Genomic DNA, 24,188 nt, shown 5'->3' with positions numbered 1-24,188 from the left:
ACTACAGTCGCCCGACACCAAGCCCGGCTAATTTTTTGTATTTTTAGTAGAGACGGGGTTTCACCGTGTTAGCCAGGATGGTCTCAATCTCCTGACCTTGTGATCCGCCCGCCTCAGCCTCCCAAAGTGCTGGGATTACAGCCATAAGCCACCGAGCCCGGCCCAAAATGAATCTTTTACATTTACTGTTATTTACTGTTAAAGATCTTGGTGAGTGAGTTGTGGGCACCCTGAGTACATAAACACCTTTGCAATCACAAAGTTCTTAAGATCAAAACTGTTATGGAAATAGATCAAGCAGCCTTAGGCACAGATGGTATTGTTGTAGAATCCACAGCAGTTAGTAAGGGCCATAGCACTGAACTCCTTGTCTTCCCAGGGACCAGAAAAAGAAGGAGGGTTGGTGCCATTCAGAGAAGTACTGCAATGAAAAACCAGGGAGGTACATAAGGGGTCAGACAGGAATAAAGCAACAAAACATATCAATAAGTTATACTAAGCAGCTGAAAACAAAAACAAAAACCTGTAAATTGATCCATCAGCCATGACCAAATAGAACCCAATTATATTTCTTTTCTCATTCATTCCCAAGATAATACTAGCAAGAAACCATAAACTATGTGCGTCTGCTCCTTTGTCCAACTCCTAACCGTAGTCCATTTGGAAATTTCCAGATATCCGTGAGTCAAAATGTATGGCTTATAATGATTTAGTATTGAATTGATTCTGAAAAGTAAGGTGGTATTCCAAGGCCACCTTCCTCTTGAAAACAGCTTACACTTAATTAGTATAAATTTATTGGACAAAAACGTTGTCTTTCATATTCTAGATGCTAATGATCTTTAGTATGTGGCTTTAGAAAATCCACCAAAATGCCACAAGAACATAAGAATCAGGCAACATGATGAACTCCCGTGTCTACAAAAAGTAAAAATTAACCAGGCGTGGTGACACATGCCTGGCCTGTGGTCCCAGCTACTCAGGAGGCTGAGGTGAGAGGATTGCTTGAGCCTGGGCCAAGATTGTGCCACCGCACTCCAGCCGGGGCAACAGAGCGAGCCTGTGTCTCAAAAAAAAAAAAAAAAAAAAAATCAAAACGATGCCAGAGCAATGATGAATCCAGCTCATACCTCATCTTTAATAGTGCATCAAAAGAATTTTTTTAAAAATATGTTAGTTGCCTTCTCTGATGATAACCTCCAAACACAGGAAGGGCAACATTCATTAACTTGGCCCAGTAACCTGTTAAGCAGCCAGCACCTGAATATCTACCTATATAGTGGACAGACCACTTAATAACTTCCAAATCTTTGTTTGTTTGTTTGTTTGTTTGTTTGTTTGTTTGAGACAGGGTCTCACCCTGTCACCCAGACTGGACTCCAGTGGTATGGATCACGGCTTACTGCAGTCTCTAATTCCGGGGCTGAAGTGATCCTGCCACCTCAGCCTCCCCAGGTAGCTGGGACTACAGGCACACACCACCATGCCTGGCTAGTTTTTGTTTTGTTTTGTTTTGTTTTGTTCAAGTAGAGATGGGGTTTCGCCATGTTGCCCAGGCTGGTCTTGAACTCCGAGCTCAAGCGATCTTCCTGCCTTGGCCTCCCAAAGTGCTGGGATTACAGATGTGAGCCACTGTGTCTAGCCCATAACTTTTAAATCTATCTCCAGCTCTGATTTCTCTCTTGAAGCCCAGACCTGAGGTGGCTTTTGAGTACCTTCACAGGGTGGTCCTGCAACTACCTCCAAGTTAACACATCAAAAACTGAATTAAGGCTGGGCATGGTGGCTGAGGCCTGTAATTCCAGCATTTTGGGAAGCCAAGATGGGAGGATCCCTTGAGTCCAGGAGTTCAAGACCAGCCTGAGCAACATAGTGAGACCCCATCTCAATACAATAAATCAATAAATATAAAAAACAAAAACTGAATTAAGCCATAATCTCTCCCTTTTACTCCCATTCCTGAAACTAGTCCTCCTCTTCTGTGAATGAATGGCACTCCTTAGACCCACTTGCTCATGCCAGGAAAGAGTCATTTGAGACTCCTTCCTCTTCTTCACCCCACCTCTTCCTCCTATCTAGCCAATGATCAATCCCATTGATTCTACTGGATCTAGTGTATCTCCAACCTCACAACCACTTAGTGTCAATTCTTACCATCTCTCACTAGAACTATTACAGCAGGGTGTTTGTTAGTCTCCTTGCCATCCAATTGGCTACCGAAATGATATTTTAAAACAGCATAGTTGATCATGCCAGTGTTCAGAATTCAGCAGGTCAAAACCTAAATTCTTTAGTATTTCATACAAGGCTTCTTATGATCTCTCAGCCTTTTTTCCCACAACTCCCTTCACTCACGCATATATCACCACCAATACACACACACCTTTTGATTTTAAGGCACCAAACATTCTAGTTCCTCAAATCTTTCCTTTTGTGTGTTCCAAAACTAGTTCTTTTAGCTTAATGACATATCCTCTTCTTTTCATATTCTAGATTTTGGTAAACAAGTTCATTTTTACACTACCTGAACTCATCATGATTTTATAAATTCAACTTTATCATCTCTCAGTTTTCTTCATTTCTGTCTGAAGAAGCCTATAATATTTTAGCCACTTATAGCCATTGCTAAGTCTACCTATAACCTACCTGTATTCCAGTCACAATAAGTAGAGTAATTTCTTTTTTTAAATTAATATAAAATAGAGACAGGGTCTCTCTATGTTGCCCAGGCTTGTCTCGAACTCCTGGGCTCAAGCCATCCTCCCGCTTCGGCCTCCCAAAGTGTGGGATTGTGGGTGTGAGCCACCGTGCCCAGCCAGTAGAGTAATTTCTTATCAGGGAAACCATTTTTCTTCTTCCCTTGCTGCTCTACTTCACAGTAGCCCACTAACACAGGTAGACCCTGTCGCTGGAGCATACTAAGCTAATAATGAAGATGCACCCAATAAGAGAAAAGAACACTGATCTAGGCCATTACTAATACTCACAGCCCTTCTCATACACTCTATTCAACCTCAACAGCATTACCCTGGAGACCTGAGGGCCGTGTGTGAGAGAAGGGAATGGGGTCCTGGTGCTCACCTCTGAAAGAGCCCTCTGCAGCACATGTAGGTCTCATAGGTTCTATTGGTGAAACTTGTGTTTAGGAAGGAGACACAGTCAGCTTCAGCCCCCCTGGGGACATAGAGGATTCCTGGATAAAGGAGACAGAGGTACTAAGGGGATGATCTGACACATGCTTCTCAAGGCTCTTTATTCTTTTGGCACAAATTGTGGACACTGTTGATTAGGTGCCTTTGCCATGTATCTGTGGAATGGATGGGTAAATCAATATTCTGAAAGACATCCTGTCATGATCTAGGGAAGTAATCTCTATTGCCCCTGTACTCAAGGACGTTCTACCTTCCTCATATTATTCCTCCAACCATCACCCTCATGCAGCAGTATCTCCATCAGAACTGAGGCACCTACCTGCCATACAGGCACTGATAAGGGATACACAGGCCCCTGTGAAGAGGGCCCTGACCACAACCTTGGACAAGTCACTCTTCCGGTGAGGTACTATTGATGCTGCAGACAATAAAATAAAATAACTTCACCTTTTCCCCACCAAGGCAATCAGGTATATCCCATGAGCCCCCACTTAGAAGAACGCAGAGAAACAAAACACAGCCGATGAAGAGCGTCCTTATTATCATCCACCTGAGACTGGTCAGTGTTGCCCTAAGAAGTGTGTGTATACATTAGTCCTGAGGGATCACTAACTTAGACTTTCCTCAGATCAAGGATTGAGTGTCTGACCCTCACTTTAATGGTTCTGTGAACATACCCAAGAAGTATCTGGATCAAGCAAGGCTCTGAGTTTCTCCAGACAGGTACAAATGCCTGGTGTTCACTGCTTGAGATATGCACTCTTAAGCCTGGACCAGAATTAGATGGACTATTTTGAGACAGGGCTAAGGAAAGCAATATTCATTGTGTGGCCTAAGACTTAGCCACACAATGCATATCCCACTACTAGAGGGCAATCTCATAATCAGACAGTAATCAGGCATCAAGACTAGCACAATACAGTCAGGTGTTTAACAGAAGGGGAAAAGGTAAACTGAAAGGGAATTATTTCACCTTTCAATTAAATTGGCTACCAAATACATGAATTAAATGACTCTACCCCAGAATATAATTGCCTATAAAAAGGGACACACTGAGCTATATTTCTTATTATAATCTACTCCTTCTAAGATTCCTTCCTTCCTTCCTTCCTTCCTTCCTTCCTTCCTTCCTTCCTTCCTTCCTTCCTTCCTTCCTTCCTTCCTTCCTTCCTTCCTTCCTTCCTTCCTTCCTTTCCTTCCTTCCTTCTCTTTTTTTCTTTCTACAGGACCTCCGTGTGTCACCCATGCCGGAGTGCAGTGGTGCAAATCACAGCTTACTGGAGCCTCGATCTGAGTTCAAGCAATCCTCCCACCTCAGCCTCCCGAGTAGCTAGGACTACAGGTATATGTGCAAATATGCCCAGCTAACTTTCAAATTCTTCGTAGAGACAGAATATCACCATGTTGCCCCAGGCTGCTCTCAAACTCCTATAGCAAGCAATCTTCCTGCCTTGGCCTTCCAAAGGCCTAAGATCCATTTCTAAGTTGGATCTTCCAAACTTGGGATCTGCTAGTCATCCCTGTGCCCCTGCACTCAAGGACAATTCCACTTTCCTCATGTTATTCCTCCAACCATCATCCCCATGCAGCAGTATCTCCAACAGTCTGAATATATCTGTGTCTGCTTCAAAGACCCACTCCTTTAACATTTGGTACTTGCAGATTTAAATCCAACACTTTACACCACTCTCTCTTACTGTCTATCTGCCTTATGTGCCTGCTGCTTTTATTTGTTTTAATTCTTTGTGTTTCCATGAGGACGACTAGTGAGCAGCCTAATTTCAAAAAGTGTCTTCACTACTGAATAAAATACAAGACCAGGCACGGTGGCTTACGCCTGTTATCCCAACATTTTGAGAGGCCAAGGCAGCAGATCACTTGAGGCCAGGAATTCAAGACCAGCTTGGCCAACATGGTGAAACCCCGTCTCTTCTAAAAATACAAAAAAACAAAAAAAAAATTAATGGGCATAGTGGCACACACTCGTAGTCCCAGCTCGGGAGGCTGAGGCATGAGAATCGCTTAAACCCAGGAGGTGGAGGTTTAAGTGAGCTGAGATCACACCACTGCACTCCAGCCTGCGCAACAGAGTGAGACTCTGTTTCAAAAAAAAAAATTAATTAAATAAATAAATATCTTTATTTATACATGCACTACTCCAATTTAATGGCAAAATTGAAATAATATCATATTTTCTCCCTCATAGAGAAAATTAAAATAAAATTAGTTTTTGGGGCCTCCAATCCAAAGGAAAAAAAGTAACTGAAATTGAGATTATAAAGGGCTCTATGCATACCCAGGTGGGCATGACTGCCTTAGGTCCAAGTTAACTGCAGCCTAAGAAATGGGCCCATTTCACAGTGGCTTCTCTATCTGATCCCAGCTTGTACTGAAGCACCAGGACTGCCCACTACAGAAGCTGGGATCTGGCTGTCTTACTGGGGAGCTGGGAAAATGGATGAACTCACTCAAGCCTCCAAGTGTGATTCCTATGGAACTAAGATTGGCAAATCCACAGAGTGAAAATGTTGTAATGATTTCAGCTCTCACCTAGGGAAAACAAAAATAAATAAGCAAATAAATTCAGTCCCATGCGTGCGGTCTTATAATCACAATAGAAGTTCCAGAGTACTGACGGCCCCCAATCTTTTCCATGGTTTCCCAAGGAACATGAAAGGATGCTCAGAAAACAACTGTTCCCTGAGTTACTATAGGGATAATGACATGGAAACCACCATGGGCCTCATTGCCCAACGCTTTTCTTGTTGAAGGCTATGAATAAGGAGAAGGCCTGGGAATGAGAAGGATTGTGAAGGAGGAGGAGAGAGGCAAAGGGAAAGAAAAAGGATATTAATTTGGAGCAATTTAAACTTACAAATGGAGAAGAGGACCTTAGACCATTGGAAGATAGTGTCTGCCCTGGACTGCCCCAGCTGTAAAGACCCAGCAATTACATTATAGAGAGAAGTTGGGTCAGAGTTGGGGCAGTGGTGGGGGTGGGAGGGGGAAAATAGCATGCAGACACGTAATAGCTCAGGCGCTGCAGATGAGGCTGCTAGGTATGCTGTTCTGCTTGCTTTGTAGTTAGGCCTGCGACCCCAGAAAGGCATGTGCAGGTCTGCAACAAACCTGTTTGGCACTTTCTGTCTACCCTCAGATAACCATGGCTGAGACCTCATGGTGTTTATGCTTTTTGGATTGTCACTTACAGAAATCCACTGTTTCTCTCCCTCAATCCACTCCTCCACTCCAGAGAGACGTTTGTTCTTGTATTGAGACAGTTGCTGATAAGCCACAAACTCATTTATGAAGAACTTGATTCCCACCATCTCAGCCACCATTGGACAATCTGTCCACTCTACACCCATCATGAAAACCATGGGCCTTAGGAGATAGGAGCAGATGACCTGAGTGAAAGAGAGATATCGCAGGAAAAGTAAGGACTAATAACAAAGGTCAGGTGCCAAGGACCTTCTCTGGAGCCTTGGCCCAATTTCCTCCACCCTTCTATTCATGCTCTCTCTTGGCTTACTGTGGGTCAGAAGGATATGCATGGTTGAAGGGCTACCTAACCACATCCCAGAGGGACAGCCCAACAAACGTAACCCTTTACCTGGAAGGTGAGCCCGTGTATGTCCACCAATTCCCCCAGCCAGGAGAGGGCAGCATTGATGAAGGCCAACACAGCCAAAAAGGCAATCAGGTTGGCTGCTACATTAGTAGCAAGGCTTATGGCATCTGTGGCTCCGTTGCTGGCAGCTTCCAGGACATTCCTCTCCTTCCTGTGGTTATTGGGCAGAGGGCAAGAGTAGGGTGTCTACAGCAGTCTCAGCCCCTCAGAGAAAAGAAATCCCACTGTCCCTATCATGCGGGAGGAGGGTGCAAGGCCAATGTAGAAGGTGACAGGGGTTCCTCAGTGACCCTGTTAGTGGAAATTACTCTGAAGCAATATCAGATATAATTGTCATGTAATTGCATGGATGGCAAGGACAGAGGGTACTGGCATGCAGAAGCTAGTACCAGGTGGGAGGGTTAAATGAAGAAAACCAGCATGATTAGCAAGCAGCAGAGATAGGCAAGAAGGAATATGGAATCACATTATTCCCCCTCAGGGAGACTTGAAATCTCTGCCACCACAGTGCCACTCTTAACTACAGCTCACCATCTCCCAAAGTATATGCTTCCTTGGACTCACCCACGGGGCAGCTTTACCCCCTCCTCACTCTCGAACTTGGACTCCTCCACTTCCGGATATGCTAGCTTTGATAAGGCGAGAGCACAAGGGGCGGCCATCACAGAGGCGGAAATCAGGGATGATGCATCAACCTGTGAGGTGCCAGACTTAGGCATCAGTGTTTCTATCAAACCCAACTCGAGCTCACCCAGGAGTGATCAAGCAGACTATGCCTACCCCAAAGGATATGAAGGCTCCCAGCACAGTGCCAGAAATGGTGGCAAACCCTCCAGTCATCACCGCATGGATTTCAGAGAGTGTCATGTCCCCAAGGTAGGGACGGATGAGCAGAGGTGCCTCTGTCTACAAACACGGAGAAAACAGTCAGATTCCAAGAAGGTGCAACTCCCCACGCCAGAGTGCCCACCCCAGCCCCAGGGGCTGGACCCACTAGACACACATCCGTCCAGTGTGAGCACTGTTCAGTGAGCCACAGCTTCACTAAGTGAGCACGGAGCCTGGCTGTCAGGCCCATCCAGCTTCTGCCTTACTTCCTCTGGCACCCAATCATGTCCTGGCTGGCATAGTTCTCACCTGTTTCTATACATGCTTGTTTCATCTATTGACATGTTAAAATGTTAGAGAAGGGAAATGGTATATTTTGTTTGTATATTCTCAATGTCTAAAACCACACACTTACTGAGCTTATGGAATGCAGTGCACTTAATGAGAACATATTAGATGCTTAAACAGTACTCATTAAATGAAATACAAATAGATGATCCAAACCCCCTGTTTATGGATCAAAAGAAATAATGTTTGTGAAAATGTTATGAAATTATGAAGGGCCATCTATGTAAGCCATATCCAGCACTGACCTAAGATAATGGTATCTATTATTTAACAAGTGCCAACTATGTGCCTAGCACTATACTAGATGCTAAGGACATTAAATAAGGCAAAGTCCTTACTCTTAGAAGCTTATAGTCTCACATAGGAAACTAGGCTGATTATGGATAATTTCAGCAAAATGTGGAGTGCTATGGTAAAGTATCCAGAAGTACTCTGAGAACATTTCAGAAGCAGCCTAGAGCCTTGGGAGAGAAAGACGTCAGTACTAACTCCCTGCGAATGTGAAAAGTCATTGTCCCCAACATTGAGCTGATCAGTCAGTAGCACATATGGAGCACCTACTCCATACAGATGAATGTACCAAGCAAGAATTATGGGGAAGAGCCTGGGCATTAGCCATGAACAAGACAAGTGATTTCCTCCTTAGAGACCCTGGAAAGCAAGTACTGCAGGGAGTCACAGGGAGAAACCAGAATGAGGATCAAACACCCTTCATAGCCTCCGAAAGGGGATACAAATTGGACCAGGACATTCCCTACATTCCTATATAGGAAGTGTTTGTTAGAAGTGGTGAAGGCTATCCCTCCAGATTAAGTATTACCAGGGAAGTATTATTAGGTGCAAAGGGTGAACGCAATGAGCAGAGTCTTCTTTGAGCTGCTGAGTTATCTCTCATCCGAGATTGGCTGCCCCACAGTCTTCATTTATTTGACTTTTCAGAAGGAAAGCATACTCTTGTTTTGTGCCAAATTCTCAGTTCCTCAGAGGGAAGAAGACCAAAAGGCCTCAAGGTGCTTACCATACCCACAAAGATGTTTCCTGCCACAGCCAGGGTCTCTGTAGCGGTGGTGCCCATAGTGATTTGTAAAAACCAGGCGACCTAGGAGAATACAGAAACCTAAACCACTAATGTTAGCAGGAATCTTGGAGAATGTCTGGCAAAACTCCTCCTCCTCCACTTTACTGATAACGAAATTGAGGCCTAGAGAAGTAGAGCAGCAAGCCCAGGGCCAAAAACCAACTTACAAACAGAGCCTTGACCAGAACTCAGGACTCGTTGCCTTTAGAACAAGTACATTAAAACTCAGTATCAAAGGCAGTCCAGCTCATCTTCTCTCTGCTCTGCCCTCAGCCTACCTAGGGTCTGGAGTGACAGTTTGCTATCAGGCATGCTTGAGAGGGCCTGCCTTTTCCCATTGTTTCTAACACTCTAGACCCTAGCTACGGGCATTTTTCCAAAGCTGACGATGACAACATGAAGGCCTGTCTCCTGACTGGTGTAAGAGAGCAACTCACCTTCTGAACTACCCATTGCACAAGGCCCAGGTAGTAGAGAATGGACATCACACATCCAAAGAAAATGATGATTGGTAAGGACTGTAATGAGAATGGTAGCAGGCGGTGAGATGTTACATTGCATACTCTGTGTAGGCTGTAAATGGACTGTGTTTTAGGCTTCTAAGTTAAGCTCTTAGCATTCCAAGGGTATCTCATACAGTGTAGGTATTCAGTACCTACACAAACTAGTTTAGGGATACATTTAAAATGTATTAAATCCATTGTCCCACCAGTACTAAACCACAAGCTGTTTTCTGACCCTTTTCCCCCAATTCTCATTTCATCTAATTTTATGATGGCAATGACCAAAGGGAAGGAGATAGATGCCATTTCCTTTACTGATGGGGTTAAACCCTCTTCTTAGGGTCAAATTGGTATACAGGGGAGCTGATCTCTTGGACACACACTTTCATCCTCTGCTTTATTCCTCTACCCCTCCATAGACCATCATTCCTGCCCATAAAATAGGTATCACCTGAAAAGCGAAGACATCCTTGACCAGTGTATCCCCAAAGACAAAACTGGAGCCGGCCACAGTGTAGTTCAGGAAAATCTGAAGGGAAAAAAAGAAAAAGAGAATAAGAATGAAACCCAAAAGGACACACATGAAGACGAGACCAGCCCCATGTGTCCTGAGGACTTACTGTTGCTACTGAGGTTGGCCTCCCTTTGACAGCCCAGGGGCAGGCTATGTCCCCATGAGCTCTTTATTCATATTCTTAGCTGTATCCTAGTACACTCTCTCCTTTCCCAACCAGATCTTCCACCACATCATTAACAAGATACAGCCTAATCTTCTCATGCTCCCCTCAAATTTCCTTTCTCTAGGGTTCTAAAAGAGAAAAGCCCTCGCATTTAATTTCTCATACCTGGACCTGCTGTCCCAGCCACTGAAATGCACTATATCCAAGATCAGTTCTGATGACCAAGATCCCAAAGACGAACTGAAGACCTAGGCCCCAAAACACTGTCCTCCAGGACACCTAGGATCAATAAGAAAATTATTCCAATGTGAGTTCTGCTAGTCCATTACCTGGTTGGAGTTTTAAACATGTACTCTGGGTGGAACCAACCTAGAATATTAACAGTAAGTCTAGGGTCTGATGGCATAGGGAACAGGGGCAATGGTAGGGAGAAACAGGGCAGTAATATATAAAAAGCCACATATGTTCATAAGGTTTTTAAAAAATGTGTCTAGAGGTTAGATGACACTTATACACACATATATGCATGCATACATACAAATAAAAGTTTTATAAATCAATATTTTAACAGTACTATCTGCAATGCGAACTGATTTTCTACTGCATTCTATTTTTCGTTCCTTCCTTATTTTTTTTCTTTTGTTCTTTCTTTAACACTTGTCTAGATTCACAAAATTGGTATCAAGATTCATTAATGGATCACAATCTATAGTTTGAAAATAAGTGGTCTAGGGCCTCTGAGAATTTTTTAAACTTAGAAACAAAATTATCAAAGAGGCAAATTCTAGGGGTTGTTACAAACTTAGTTCTATGCCCTTGTAATTAATACTTGATGCATATGCTTAATGATTAGCACTTGGCCCTTGGCCATGTGTTGCTATACCCAACTCAAATACCCAAAACTCACTGCACTGTGGTGTTTGGAGCAGGCAAAGAGGATGAGGATGAACATGCAGATTCCTGCAAAGGGGATCAGCTGCTCTGGCCTTTGGGCTGTGTCTAAAGCCAACCACAGTATAAGGCCAACCAAGGAGACTCCTGCAAACACCCTGAAGAAGGAATGCCAAGACCATGTCATCAACCCAGTGAATGAAAAACAAATAACTTATAGAGAGTCTGAAAGTTATTCTCTTACTCCTGGCCTGTGATCAAAGACCATGCATGTGCCATTTAGAGCTGTGGCTGCTGTAGACTCCAGTTCAGAATATACACAACTGTAAGTTTTCCTCTTTAAGGAATTTTAAAAGGCACCAGTGGGTGCAGGAAGTCTAGGAGACCAGAGAGGAAAAAGCATAAAAAGTATCAGGGAACTAAGGGAGACACCAATGACCACCAAATCAATTTGATCGCTTAATGCAGCTGCAAGGCTCTGTGTTCTGATTACTTCACTGAAGAGGAGTATGATTTTTCTCATTTCTGACACTGGCCTTGATGACAATCAGACTAAAACTCTTCTCTGAAACTAAACTCCTCCTGCCCCCCAGCAATGTTGAGACCCAAGGGTACAAGAATCTGGACTGAGGTCCTGTGCTCAGGGACCTGTTGTTATTTTTCTCTGTGCTTTGGTTCTGAAAAGCATATGTGTGGGTCTGAGAGACTGCTCAGGAACTATCAAAAGAGAAAAAAGGAGGTGGACTGGGATAAGCTGTGAGGCCAGGTATTGAGATTCTTATCTTACCATTTCATCCAAAGCCTCAGGCGGGAGTTTTCAAAGGGCTTCAGACATCTTGTTAATTTTTTGCCCAGGAGCTTTTTCAGAAATGAGTGAACCAGGACAAAGATCACCAAGCCGGTGATGACAAACAAGGCCAGTGCCCTCTGGAAATTCAAGATGCAAGCTGCCAGGAAATAGGCAGCATAGGCTAAAAAGAGAAGAAGCAGACTAACGATCAGCAACGCAGTGCTTCCAATGGGCAAATGAAACTCCAGTCATGAATGCCTGGGACTTACAGCAAGAAAAACCCTCCAGAGACCTTGCCACCCAGCTCTACTGTCAGACGCTGCACTTCTTGAGGCCAGGATAGATGTCTAACTGTCCTCTTCTTGAGGATTCCCAAGGGCAGTCTGACTTAATGCAAAGACTGCGTATTTTCACTGGTCCCTAATGAAATCTCATTCCCTTCTATTTTATCTAATATCCTCTCTCTGTCCCTTGGAGTAGATTTGATCAGTGTTCACCATTAGACTCTTTAAATGTCAGTCATCTCCCCTTGAAACTTTATTACCCCAGTCACTTTAACCTTGCCTCTGGAACAAACCATGTAAACAAAGCTACCACTAGGAAGTGCAGCCATGTGGACCTCATCCCATGGCTCTCTTACTCATCCCAAAATACGATTTTTGCTCCCACCATCGCAGCTGCCTCTTATTTTGACATCAAAGCCCCATATACCACTGATAGTATGTTTTAAACAGAGCTCTGCTGTCTTTTAAGAATATTTTATATCATTGATCTTACTAGTAAACCAGCAAATAAGTAAGGTATAATACAGGCTTCTGTCATAAAGGCTGTAAGAATCATGCACTCCACCAAATCAAGCCACTAAAAAAAGGATAGGCCCCCATTCTCTGAAATATTTTAAATCCATCAAATAGTACACTTTTGAAAAATAGTTTATTCTCAGATTTCACTTTTTCCTACAAGTGCAATTCAATACATTATGGTTCACCTACAAGTAGTTAAGATTGATACATCAAATAGCTTTTTAGATCAGTTTTGAATAAAAATGCCTTCCACCTGGTAATTACCTTGACACAAGGCAAATTTCTAAAATAACTGTGTTTCTCACTTTCATGAATTCTCAATATCTCACCCAAACACAACAGGCCCAACAGGATCTTCTTGAACAAGCCGGCGTGTGTTTTGCAGAAACTTCTTGCTTTGCCGAAAGGCCACTGACTCCTCCTAATAAGAACCCAAAAGTTAAGATACAAGAATTACTCCATCCCATTTCTATTAATTCAACTCTCAGAATTCAGTTTACCTAACACAAGGCAGACTTAGCTCTTAGTCAATGAAGAATATTCTTCAGCCAGGAGGAAGTTAGGTAGTGTCCTGCAATGCCAAAAAGGGCAAATCAAACCTTGCTGGTGGGCAGCAGGTCAGAATACCCTACTCAGCCTGAACTAGCAATATCCTTGGTAGTCTCCTGCCATAGAAGTGGGTACTGCTCATGTCAGGGGTCTACTACTTTCCTTTCCCATCCTGAAAGGACGGGATTGCTAAGCTTCCATATTCACAAGAGGGCCTATTCTTCTTAGAGGCAATTTTGCCATCCCTCCCTAAAAACCAAACAAACCTATGGCCTTGAACAGTCAGCCAAATGTGCATTGGCAGACAGGAAGGAAAATCTTACCAACCTCAAGAATTGCTCTGGATGGGCAGGCCTGAGAGAAGAGGCCCAGCAAGTAGGGATATTCAAGTTTGATTTAACAAACATGTATGTAGCGCTTTCTCTATGCTGAGCTCTTTCTAAGAACTTAGCAAATACTAACTCATTGACTCCTCTTAAGACCCCTGGAGCTGTTACTATTAGCATTCCCATTTTACAGATGTGGGAACTGAAAAACAGAGAAGTTAAATAACTTTCCCAAAGTCATAGAGGCTGTAAGGAGCAAACACAGAATATACACTCTGGCTTCAGCATCTGAGCTCTTAACCATCATTCTATGCCACGTCTTCCCTAGATTCCAGGGTTGCCTGTCTTTGCCACTCCTAAGTATGCTCAGCATGCTGCAGCCATCTGAGCCAAAAGCTCTAATTTCCAAAATCTTGGAAGCTCCAAAGAAGGTGATCCCAGCAAGAAGGTCCCAGTCTGGCAGTCATGCTGAGGCAGGGCAGCTTAGCCAGGGTTAAGACCAGCCATTAACTCCTAATGCCCTGGGCCTTTGGCCCATGGAGTTCCATGGCTGCCCCTCCCATCTAACACACTCCCAGTTCCTAGTCTTCCTTTTCATTCCTGCCCCCATCCCCTCCTGCCCCTTCTGCAGGGAGCCCAACCCTGTGTTAGCTGAGCAGAGTGTATACTATGAGATACAGGTAAGCTGAGAAAGGAGAAAACAATGCTTGTCACCATCTGACTGGGTCAACTCAAGATAATTCTTTAGGATTTCAAGAACTCTGCTTTGCTTTGCTTCTCTTTAAGAGACAAGGTCTCACTCTCTTGCCTAGGCTAGAGTGCAGTGGCATGGCGTGATCATGGCTCACTGCAACCTTGAACTCCCAGGCTCAACTGATCCTCCTGCCTCACCCTCCCGAGTAGCTGGGACTACAGGTGTGCACCACCATGCCCAGCTAATTTTCTTTTTTAAATTTTTGTAGAGATGAGGTCTTGCTAGTTCCCCAGGCTGGTCTCAAACTCCTGGGCTCAAGTGATCCTTCCTCATTTTTCCATGCTTAATAGAGAAAGTAGTGAGTAAAAGGGGCAGCATACCTGAGGACATCATTATCTTTGGAACATTATTTGCAAAGTATATCAAGGAATGAATTTAATTTCAATCCTGGCCTTCCCATGTGTGCCAGATATCTTTGGTGTGCTCCTCCAGCACCACTCTCCACCCCACTCTGTGCCCTGGAAATTTAACTCATGTAAACTACTTCAATGTACTCCCATGTCCTCTGGCTTATCAGGTTAGGTTCTGCTACTGGGACCTCCACAGAAGATCAGAGTGTATGAAAAGACAGGTCAGTGTGTTAAGGAGGTCTTTTTATCTGACTTTCCTGCCAGGTGCTCTTACAACTTATTCCTTCAGGCCTATGAATAGTAACTGCTCACTGCTTCAAGACTTTTGCTTCTTGAATTATCCTTTCTTATGGTGTTACCATAGCTCATACATATCTTTGTAATGGTCTCTTTGTAAATAAATTCTCCTATAATTATCTTAATTTAAGTATGCCATCTATTTCCTGTTGGGACCTAAACCGATGTACTAGATAAAGCTAGTTTAAAATTATATACAGTCAAATGCCAGTTGAGTAAGACTCCTGCAAAATAAGAGGCGGGCATGGACTAGTCCAAGAGTAGATATAAATTGCATGCCTAGAAAAGATTTCTTCCATCACCTCCTTACCACAACTCACCATATAGCACTTACCATATAGCATGATATTGTCACTTTTCTGTTTACCTTTCTTAGGTTGTGAGCATATCAAGGAAAGGTGCATTGCCGTTTTTATCTTTGTATTCTTGGTGCCTAAGTTAGTACCTAGCACATACTATTATTGCTTTAGGTCGCTAACAAGTGCCCGGCCCATAATAGATGTTCAATAAGTGTTTGCTGAATAAAAGAATAGGTAGATAGATAAACTCACAAAAATGATTTGCCTATATTGTGACAGATAGCTAGAAAGTATGAAAGAATATCATTTACAGTGGTAGCAACATCATTCAGGGTATTAATTTTGTACTTCTTTTTAAAATTGACAACAATTGGCTGGGTGCAGTGGCTCACACCTGTAATCCTAGCACTTTGGGAGGTCAAGGAGGGAGGATCACTTGAGCCCAGTAGTTCAAGATCAGCATGGGCAATATTGTGAGACCCCATCTCTAAAAAAAAATTAAAATAAAATAAAATTGACAAAAATTGTATATGTTTATGGTATACAACATGATGCCTTAAAATATATATACATTGTGGAATGGCTACATCAAGCTAATTAACACATGCATTACCTTACATACCAATTTTTTTAATGGCAAGTACTTAAAATGTACTCGTTTGTATTTCATCATTTATAAAATGTACTACTATTTCTATACACTAAGAAAGAAAAACATTGCCAATTAAAGACCTGAACAGGCACTTCACAAAAGAGAATATTCAGTGGCCAGAAAAAGCTGAAAAAGTGCACAAGTTCCTTAGCCATTAGGGAAATACAAAGCAAAGCTACAATGTGATAATACTACACACATACAATGGAGACAATGAAAAAAGACACACTCTCATAACACTGCCAGGGGAGTGAAATTTGGTAAAAATATGTTTAGCATCTGTTAAAGCTACATAAACCTACACATACCCTATAGCATGGCAATTCCACTCCAAAGTATATACCCAATAGAAAGGTGTATTTATCTTTACTAAAAGACATGCACAAAAATGTTCACAGCTGCACTATAATAGCAAAAGCATAGAAACTACTAAAATTCAGACCCACAGTAAAATGAGCAGATAAACTGTGGTAGATTCTTACAATGAAATACTATACAGCAATTAAAAATGTACAAAGTACAATATATGCAATAATATGGAAGAATCTCCAAAACACAATGTAAAGCAAAAGAAGCCAAACACAAGAGTATATATATATGGTATATTTTCATTTAAAGTATAAATTAGACTTCCCATATAAAGTCTAAACACAGGCAAAATTAATCTATGATGCTAAAAGTCAGGATAATGATTACCCTTAGGGACGCTGACTGAAAGGAAACATAAAATGGTTCTTGGGTACTGATAATGTTTTGGTTCTTCATCTGGGCGATGGTCATATGGGTGTATTCACTTTGTGAAAATTCATTAAGGCTTATGTTTATTTTTCTGTATGCATGCTATGCTTTATTAAACATTACACTAAAAAGGCAAAAAAAAAAAACTGTACCATTTAAACTATGGCATGCAGTCCCAAAAAAATAAATTAATAATAATAATAAAAGAAAATTTGACAAAAAAATATATATAGTATATATATTTTTGAGACGGAGTCTCACTGTTGCCCAGGCTGGAGTGCAATGACATGATCTTGGCTCATTGCAACCTCCGCCTCCCAGGTTCAAGAAATTCTCCTGCCTCAGCCTCCCGAGTAGCTGGGAGAACAGGTGCCCACCACCATGATTTTTGTATTTTTAGTAGAGACTGGGTTTCACCATGTTGTCCAGGCTGGTCTCAAACTCCTGACCTCAAGTGATCCACCTGCCTTGGCCTCCCAAAATGCTGGGATTACAGGCATGAGCCACCATGCCCAGCCCCAAGGAATATTTTTTAAAGGAAAAACTAATGCAAATACATGAGCCATCAAGTTTTAATGTACATTGTAAACAATGATATTGTGTTAAGTACTCAGAACTGTGTCAATGAAACAAAAGATTTAAAAATAAATCCAAATCATCACATTAACTTAATAAAGTCGAAGCAACATCAGAATAGAGAAAGAACTCACAATTTAATAACTATTGCTGGAAAAGTGGGTATCAGTATGGAAAAGCATCAACTTAAAGCTGCATGCCAGATTGCTACCTACAAAGAATCCCAGATCATCAGAGTTAATTAAACAAAAGAACAAGAAGAAAAAGAAACAAATACTTAAAAATCAATACAGAAACAAAACAGAATTGAAAAATGTACACATGAAGAAATTACAAAGTCTATTATCTAGATTATATACATAACTTATTGACATGTATTTATTGAATTTTGAATGTTTTGGAATTTTAAGTATAAACTATGGGTAAAGCATTGTTCCCAGTGTTATAGGAGACAAAAGGATGAAATAGACATTGATCTTGCCCTCAATGTATTTACAGTCCAGTATAGGGGATATAATGTACATGTAAGTCTATAACGAAATGTCAAAAGCTTAAAGTGTTATAAGAGAGGGTCAGATAGAATGTTATGGAAGTTTGGAGAAAGAAGGGACCTCTTAGGACTGGGGCCAGTGAGGTTGAGGTGAGGAGAGGCAGCATCAGGGAAAGTTTCATGGACATCATTGCTCTTGAGTTGAGCCTTAAAATATGTGTTGTATTTGGGCACAAAGACATAAAATGAAGACAGTACACTCAGAAGCAATGATGTAATGACATGCATGACATGGAGGCAGGAAATTGGGGATTACATATAAGGGACGGTTGATAGTTGACTTTCACTAGAGCATAGGGTGGTATTAGAAAGGGAATTGCAAGAGTTAATTTTGGAAAGTCAAGTTGGATACAGATCCTGGTTGTGGGGAAGAGGTTTTGGGGAGAATTGAATACTAGGCTGTGGAGTTTGGCTTTGTTCAGGAGCAACTGGGGAGCTACAGGGGGTTGTGATATAAGGGAGTTCAAACATACTTTAGGTAGTTTTGGTGGAAGCTATATAGGATAGATTGGCAGGAGGTGGGGAGAACTGGAAACAAGAAATCTGTGTGCTTCTATTAGACTTGGTCAGGAGAAAAGAAATGAGGTTCAAAATCCAGAACTTACCTTAGTTGATAAAGAAAAGTAGGCCGGCCACAGTGGTTCACACCTATAATCCCAGCACTTTGGGAGGCCAAGGTGGGGAGATCACCTGAGGTCAAGAGTTCAAGACCAGCCTGGCCAACATGGTGAAACACCATCTCTACTAAAAATACAAAAAAAATTTTAGCTGGGTGTGGTAGCACGTGTAATCCCAGCTACTCGGGAGGCTGAGACAGGAGAATCTCTTGAACCCGGGAGGTGGAGGTTGCAGTGATCACACCACTGCACTCCAGCCTGGATGACAGAGTGAGACTCCGCTTCCAAAAGAAAAGAAAATCACACATAGAAATATGGAAAGTAAGGCAAATGGAGGAGAATGTGTAGCTTTACAAGAATTTAAAGAAATGCAAGTTAAGGTCAGGCACATGGTTCACACCTGTAATCTCAGCACTTTGGGAGGCTGAGATGTGAGGATTGTTTGGGCCCAGGAATTCAAGACCAGCCTGGGTAACGAAGTAAGACCTCATTTCTCAAAAAATAAAAATAAATGCAAGTTAGAACTTTAAGGCATGATTTTATATCTATGTAACTAGTTAACGTGGTTTATATGAGAAAATATAAAGTCGATGAGACTTGAAGGGAACTGGACATGTTATGTATCAGAGCAGTTTAAGGTGCCAGCAACAGTCTGGCAAAAAAAAAAAAAAAAAAACCAAGATCCTTTCAGCTAAGTACTAATATTATTCTTGTTTTATAGGGTGAAAACTGAGGCTTAGAGAGGGTAAATAACTTGCCCAAAATCTGGTAACTGCTAGAGTCAGTGGTGCAGGGGAAGCTGGCCTGCGCTGGCTTGAGAGAAGTGATTGTTAACATTTTCAGGAATTGTGCAAGCCATTACTAAAAATTAAAACTATATAAACGTATAATTAAATTACATTAAAGACAAAGATAATAAATACTAAAAACTCATCATTTTCTAATTATTTTGCTACATTTTTCTGTTATGTGAGCTCACGAAGTTATTCATGTCTGCTGTATGTGTATGGTAGAAATTTTATATAATGATGTGCTCTGATACATCTCTTCCCAACTCCTTGTTCAAGTAACCCGTTGGTTACTTGAAATCAGCCATGTTGAGAGTTTTTACATTATAGGCAAATACTATAAATAAGGTCTTAATTTATTATTTCATCTAGACTAAAGATTAGCAAGCTGTGGTCTGTGGGCCAAGTTCATCTCACCTTCTTTTTAAAAATTAAGTTTTATCAAAACACAGCCATGCTCATTTGTTTAGTATCACCTATGGCTGCTTTCCTATGAAAATGGTAGAGTTTAATAATTGCAACAGAGACCACATCAACCACAAAACCAATAATATTTACTACCTTGTCTTTTACAGGAAAAGTTTGCCAACCCCTGATCTTACTCATCATTAAGGTGAGCAAAAATATTAACCAACATTCATTGCAAAACTACACCTGGAGAGCCGGTTCTTTCTTCTTCTTTTTTTTTTTTTTTCAAGACAGGGTCTCACTCTGTCCCCTAGGCTGGAGTACAGTGGCACGATCATGGCTCACTGCAGCCTTAACCTCCTGGGCTCAAGTGATCCTCCCACCTCGGCCTCCTGGAGTAGCTGGGACTACAGGCATGCACCACCACGCCCTGCTAATTTTTTAAAATTTTTGTAGAGGCGGGTCTCACTATGTTGCTCAGGCTGGTCTTGAATTCCTGGGCTCAAGTGATCCTCTCACCTCAGCCTCACGAAGTGCTGGGATTACAGGCATGAGCCACTAGCCTGGTGGAGAGTCAATTCTTAAACATTTAGTAGCATACCACTGTTCAAATATAGACCGAAGCAGTGTGACTCACATGATTAACGACCACACTGCTACGTAAAATATGAAATATCATGTAAGCATGAAAAACTTACAAAGAGTTTACTGTCAATTCAGTATATATAAAACATGATAATATAAAAATTTTTAGAGAGAAGCAAATTGTGAATAAAACAATTAAAAATTTTAAGAAGTCACTGAGGTAACTTTGAAAAATAAAGAGAAGAAAACAAATAAAAATAACCTTTTGTTTGGAAGCTGCTCTGAATCATCTCCATATATAGTCATGTGTTACTTAACAACAGGGATACATTCTGATAAATTCACCATTAGTCAATTTCATAATTATGCGAACATTTTAGAGTGTACTTATGCAAACCTCGATGGTATAGCTTACGACACATCCAGGCTACATGGTGGATCCTATTATTCTTAGGCTGCAAATCTGTTCAGCATGTTTCTGTACTTAATACTGTAGGCAACTATAGCACAATGGTAAGTATTTGTGTATCTAAACATATCTAAACATAGAAAAGGTACAGTAAAAATACAGTATTATAATTTTATGGGACCACCATTGTGTAATGATATACACTGTTGATATACATGATTATACACCATTGTATAATGCGGTTCATCATTGACTGAAATATTGTTATGTGGCTCATGACCATATTCCCTTTAGAAGCTATCTAATATCCTCTTCTCAGCTTTTAGTGTATGACTTCTGCACTTTTTTATAAATACCCACTCTCTTCCAGACCATGGAACATTGCTTCCTTCCATATGATCCATTTTACTCAAACAATTTTCTTTGACATTATTTCTGGGACCAGATCCATGAACAAATTCAAAGATTTTTCTCACTCCTCCTTCCTAGACCCCTGTACACATAGCACTGTGGACTGTACCTTCTTCATTCTTGAGACTCTTCTCTTTTGACTTCTAAGACCTTTTTTACTTTCTTTATTATCCTTATAATAAGTCCTTCTGTGTTTTCTCCCCCAGGTTTCCCTTCCTCTCCACCATTCCCAAATCTGAGTATTCCAGAAGAGCTATTTTTTTTATAGTGATATGGTAAATTAATTTCTAAAGGGATTAAAATGAATACCTACCTATTGTTATGAAAATAAATGTATAACATAAAGCAATCTGCAAAATAGTAAGTATACACTCAAAATCTGTTAGCCATTATTATTATCATTGTTATTATTTTTATTTTCAGTCCAACCAACAGTGATACTGCTGAACTCCTGTTGTTTATGGCACATGTTTAAGTTAATTAATTATGTAAGATACATACATATATGTACACATGGTAAGGTGGAGCGGTTGTGATAAGACCACAAGCTGTCTGAAGGGGCAGCCCACCCTAGGTCCTTTCCTAACTGAACAAGATTCCAAAACACCAGTACCTCTGGTGAGGGGAAGGGCCCAGTCCATCCCCCAGGCTGTGTCCTTGTGCGTCAGTCCTCTTGCTTCCCTCAGGCTCTACTTCTTTTTCCTACAAGCACAGGGAGCGTTGGGATCAGTCACGGAGCCCTGCCAGGGATGATGGGGATTGAGAGCAGCCAAATACCCTACAGGAGACCATGCAGCAGCCCACAGCTCTGCAGAGAGAAACTAAACTGGTGAATTACCGTGAGCTCCAGCCCCGGGTTCTCTGTGCCAGTCTCCACTGTTGACAGAGCAATGGACTGTCTTCCACTTGCTTTCTCCATCTCCTGTTCTCCTCAACTGAAAAACAAATTCAGGGCCAAGCCTGAAAGATTGGTTATTCTGTCCGTGGGAATGGGGAGAATTTTTAGGACCAGTTACCCATGGAAAACGCAAAACTAAAAGTCTTTGAAGGCTTAGTTGATTTCTTTAAGAACTGAGAATTGAGAAGATTGGATGTGTAATTTTTATATAATAAATAATGAAAAATAAAATCCTATTTCCTCTTGTGAATAGCCAAAGAAGGGGCAGTAAGATAGGAGAAAAGAAATGAAAGGCAGTGGAATTGAAATGAATCAGTGGGCCGCCCAGGGCCCCAGGATCTGGGCTGTAAAAGTTCCTACTTGGACCCTCAAAGGAAGAGTCATAGGGTAACTACTCCTTTTAGCCCTGGGGAGGCCCCACTGAGCTTGCTGAGTAAGAAGGAAACAGGGAGGAAGGCAGTTGGGAAGACCCAGACCCTAAAGTATTGCTGAACAGACAACAATTAACAGGTCTTCAAATTCCTGACTATAATGTAGCATAAGAATTGTTTTTTATGCCCCAGAGAGAACGCCTCATCAGTGAAGTTAACAAAACTTACATTTAAAATAATTAGTATGAATGTTAATGATCTCAAGTAAAGTTTTTAAAGAAAATAAGCAAACATTTGGGCCTCAAAATAAGCAAATTTAATACATGGACATTCACAATTAGAATATAAGTTCATCCTGAGATATTTCTTTACTTTGCAGAAAATTCCCTTCCCCATGGAATTGCTTTTAAAAATGTGATCTCTTCAAGCATTTGAAGTATAATTTCATTAAACACACATAACCAACTTATATTGTGTAAATTAGGGCCTTCCTGACTAGGCACAAAACTACCTGCATTTAGTTTAAATATGATCTCTTTAAAAATTTGTAAATTAGGCACCTGCCCTCCCCAAACACCTTTGCTTACCCCAGCTTGTGGAACTGATACCCTCTGGCTCCTCAGTGAAGGACTGAAAGAAAAGCTCAGCTGCGAGGGAGGAGGGGCAGCTTGGGTGGGGCATGGGGGCTTTCCTGCCATTGGTTAGTTTTATGTCTTGGGCCCTCCTTCGCTGAGCCTGCCCTCACTGTAGAGGAGGACTGCACCTCTCAAGTTAAATATTATATGTTTTTAAGACTGTTTTGCAGGCCTAAGACTTCTGCAGAGGTGGCGCCCGCCCGTAATCCCAGCACTTCGGGAGGCCGAGACGGGCGGATCGCTTGAGCCCAGGAGTTTGAGACCAGCCAGGGCAACATGGCGAAACCCCATCTCTACAACAAATACAAAAATTAGCTGGGCGCGGTGGCACACGACTGTGGTCCCAGTTACTCAGGAGGCAGAGGTGGAAGGATCCCTTGAGCCTCTGGAGATAGAGGTTGCAGTGAGCTGTGACTGCGCCACTGCACTCCAGCGTGGGCGACAGAGTGAGACCCTGTCAGAAAACAAAACAAAACAAAACAAAAGAATTCTGCAAGAACACCTAACAGGTACATCCCTGTAAGCATTATCCACCACTGGACTAGGCACTGGGTAGCCTGTAAAATACAGTAAGAGCCGTCTCTGCACCCAGAAAATTTACTATCATTTTGTGCTGGAAAGACATGCCCTAGAAAACAATAGACAGCACGACTGTACATGATTGGATGCCAAATGACCGCTAGGAATTATTTTATTAATCCATTCAACAAATATTTATTGAGTAACCACTATTAGCCAGCCACCGTTTTCCATGTGAAGACACAAAAATGAGTGAGACAAGGTCTCTGCCATCAAAAAACGAACAGATCAGTGAGGAAAGACAGATGTGTCAAGAAAGGCTTTGCAGGCCGAGTGCGGTGGATCACGCTTGTAATCCCAGCACACTGGGAGGCCAAGGCGGGCGGATAACTTGAGGTCAGGAGTTCGAGACCACCCTGGCCAACATGGCGAAACTCCATCTCTACTAAAAATACAAAAATTATCCGGGCATGGTGGTGCGGGCTTGTAATCTCAGCTACTCAGGAGGCTGAGGCAGGAGAATCATTTGAACCCAGGAGGCAGAGGTTGCAGTGAGCCATGATCATGCCACTGCACTCCAGCCTGGGTGAGCGAGATTCCATCTCAAAAAAAAAAAAAAGAGAGAGAGAGGGGGAGAGAAAGGCTTTGCAGAGCCGGTAACACTTATCCTGGCCTGGAAAGAGAGGAAGAAAGAAAGCTTTCTATGACCCCCTCTGGATAAGACTTAGGACCCCTCCCTGCACTCTGATTGC

At 42.0% G+C, this 24,188-nt stretch overlaps 1 protein-coding gene across 1 annotated transcript; it reads right to left on the bottom strand.

Annotated features, from left to right (window-relative positions):
- Window positions 1-256: 256 nt before the first annotated feature.
- Window positions 257-22,897, bottom strand: SLC28A2 (solute carrier family 28 member 2). Its single transcript, XM_032174662.2, has 18 exons — window positions 22,870-22,897; window positions 21,852-21,948; window positions 21,627-21,715; window positions 13,034-13,125; window positions 11,899-12,082; window positions 11,128-11,269; window positions 10,386-10,499; window positions 9,992-10,069; window positions 9,475-9,555; window positions 8,978-9,058; window positions 7,564-7,689; window positions 7,348-7,478; window positions 6,766-6,934; window positions 6,362-6,559; window positions 5,621-5,702; window positions 3,472-3,570; window positions 3,082-3,193; window positions 257-421 (listed from the first exon to the last, which is right to left on the bottom strand). The coding sequence occupies exons 2-18, from the start codon at window positions 21,930-21,932 to the stop codon at window positions 304-306; spliced, it is 1,977 nt and encodes a 658-aa protein (XP_032030553.1). The 5' UTR covers window positions 21,933-21,948; window positions 22,870-22,897; the 3' UTR covers window positions 257-303.
- Window positions 22,898-24,188: the final 1,291 nt, after the last annotated feature.

Source organism: Hylobates moloch, unplaced genomic scaffold (assembly GCF_009828535.3).
Source record: "Hylobates moloch isolate HMO894 unplaced genomic scaffold, HMol_V3 SCAFFOLD_14, whole genome shotgun sequence".
In the NCBI taxonomy this organism is placed as follows: domain Eukaryota; kingdom Metazoa; phylum Chordata; class Mammalia; order Primates; family Hylobatidae; genus Hylobates; species Hylobates moloch.
The sequence above is the reverse complement of the archived record's forward strand: the minus strand, read 5'-3'. Positions and strand labels throughout refer to the sequence as shown.

Coding starts and splice junctions, on each gene's coding strand:
- SLC28A2 (XM_032174662.2), bottom strand. CDS start 21,932: ATGGAGAAAGCAAGTGGAAGACAGTCCATTGCTCTGTCAACAGTGGAG. Junction 12,083..13,033: donor GTTGGGCCTGTTGTGTTTGG/GTGAGATATTGA, acceptor TTCTCTTTTTAG/CCTATGCTGCCTATTTCCTG. Junction 7,690..8,977: donor GAAACATCTTTGTGGGTATG/GTAAGCACCTTG, acceptor CCGTGTTTGTAG/ACAGAGGCACCTCTGCTCAT.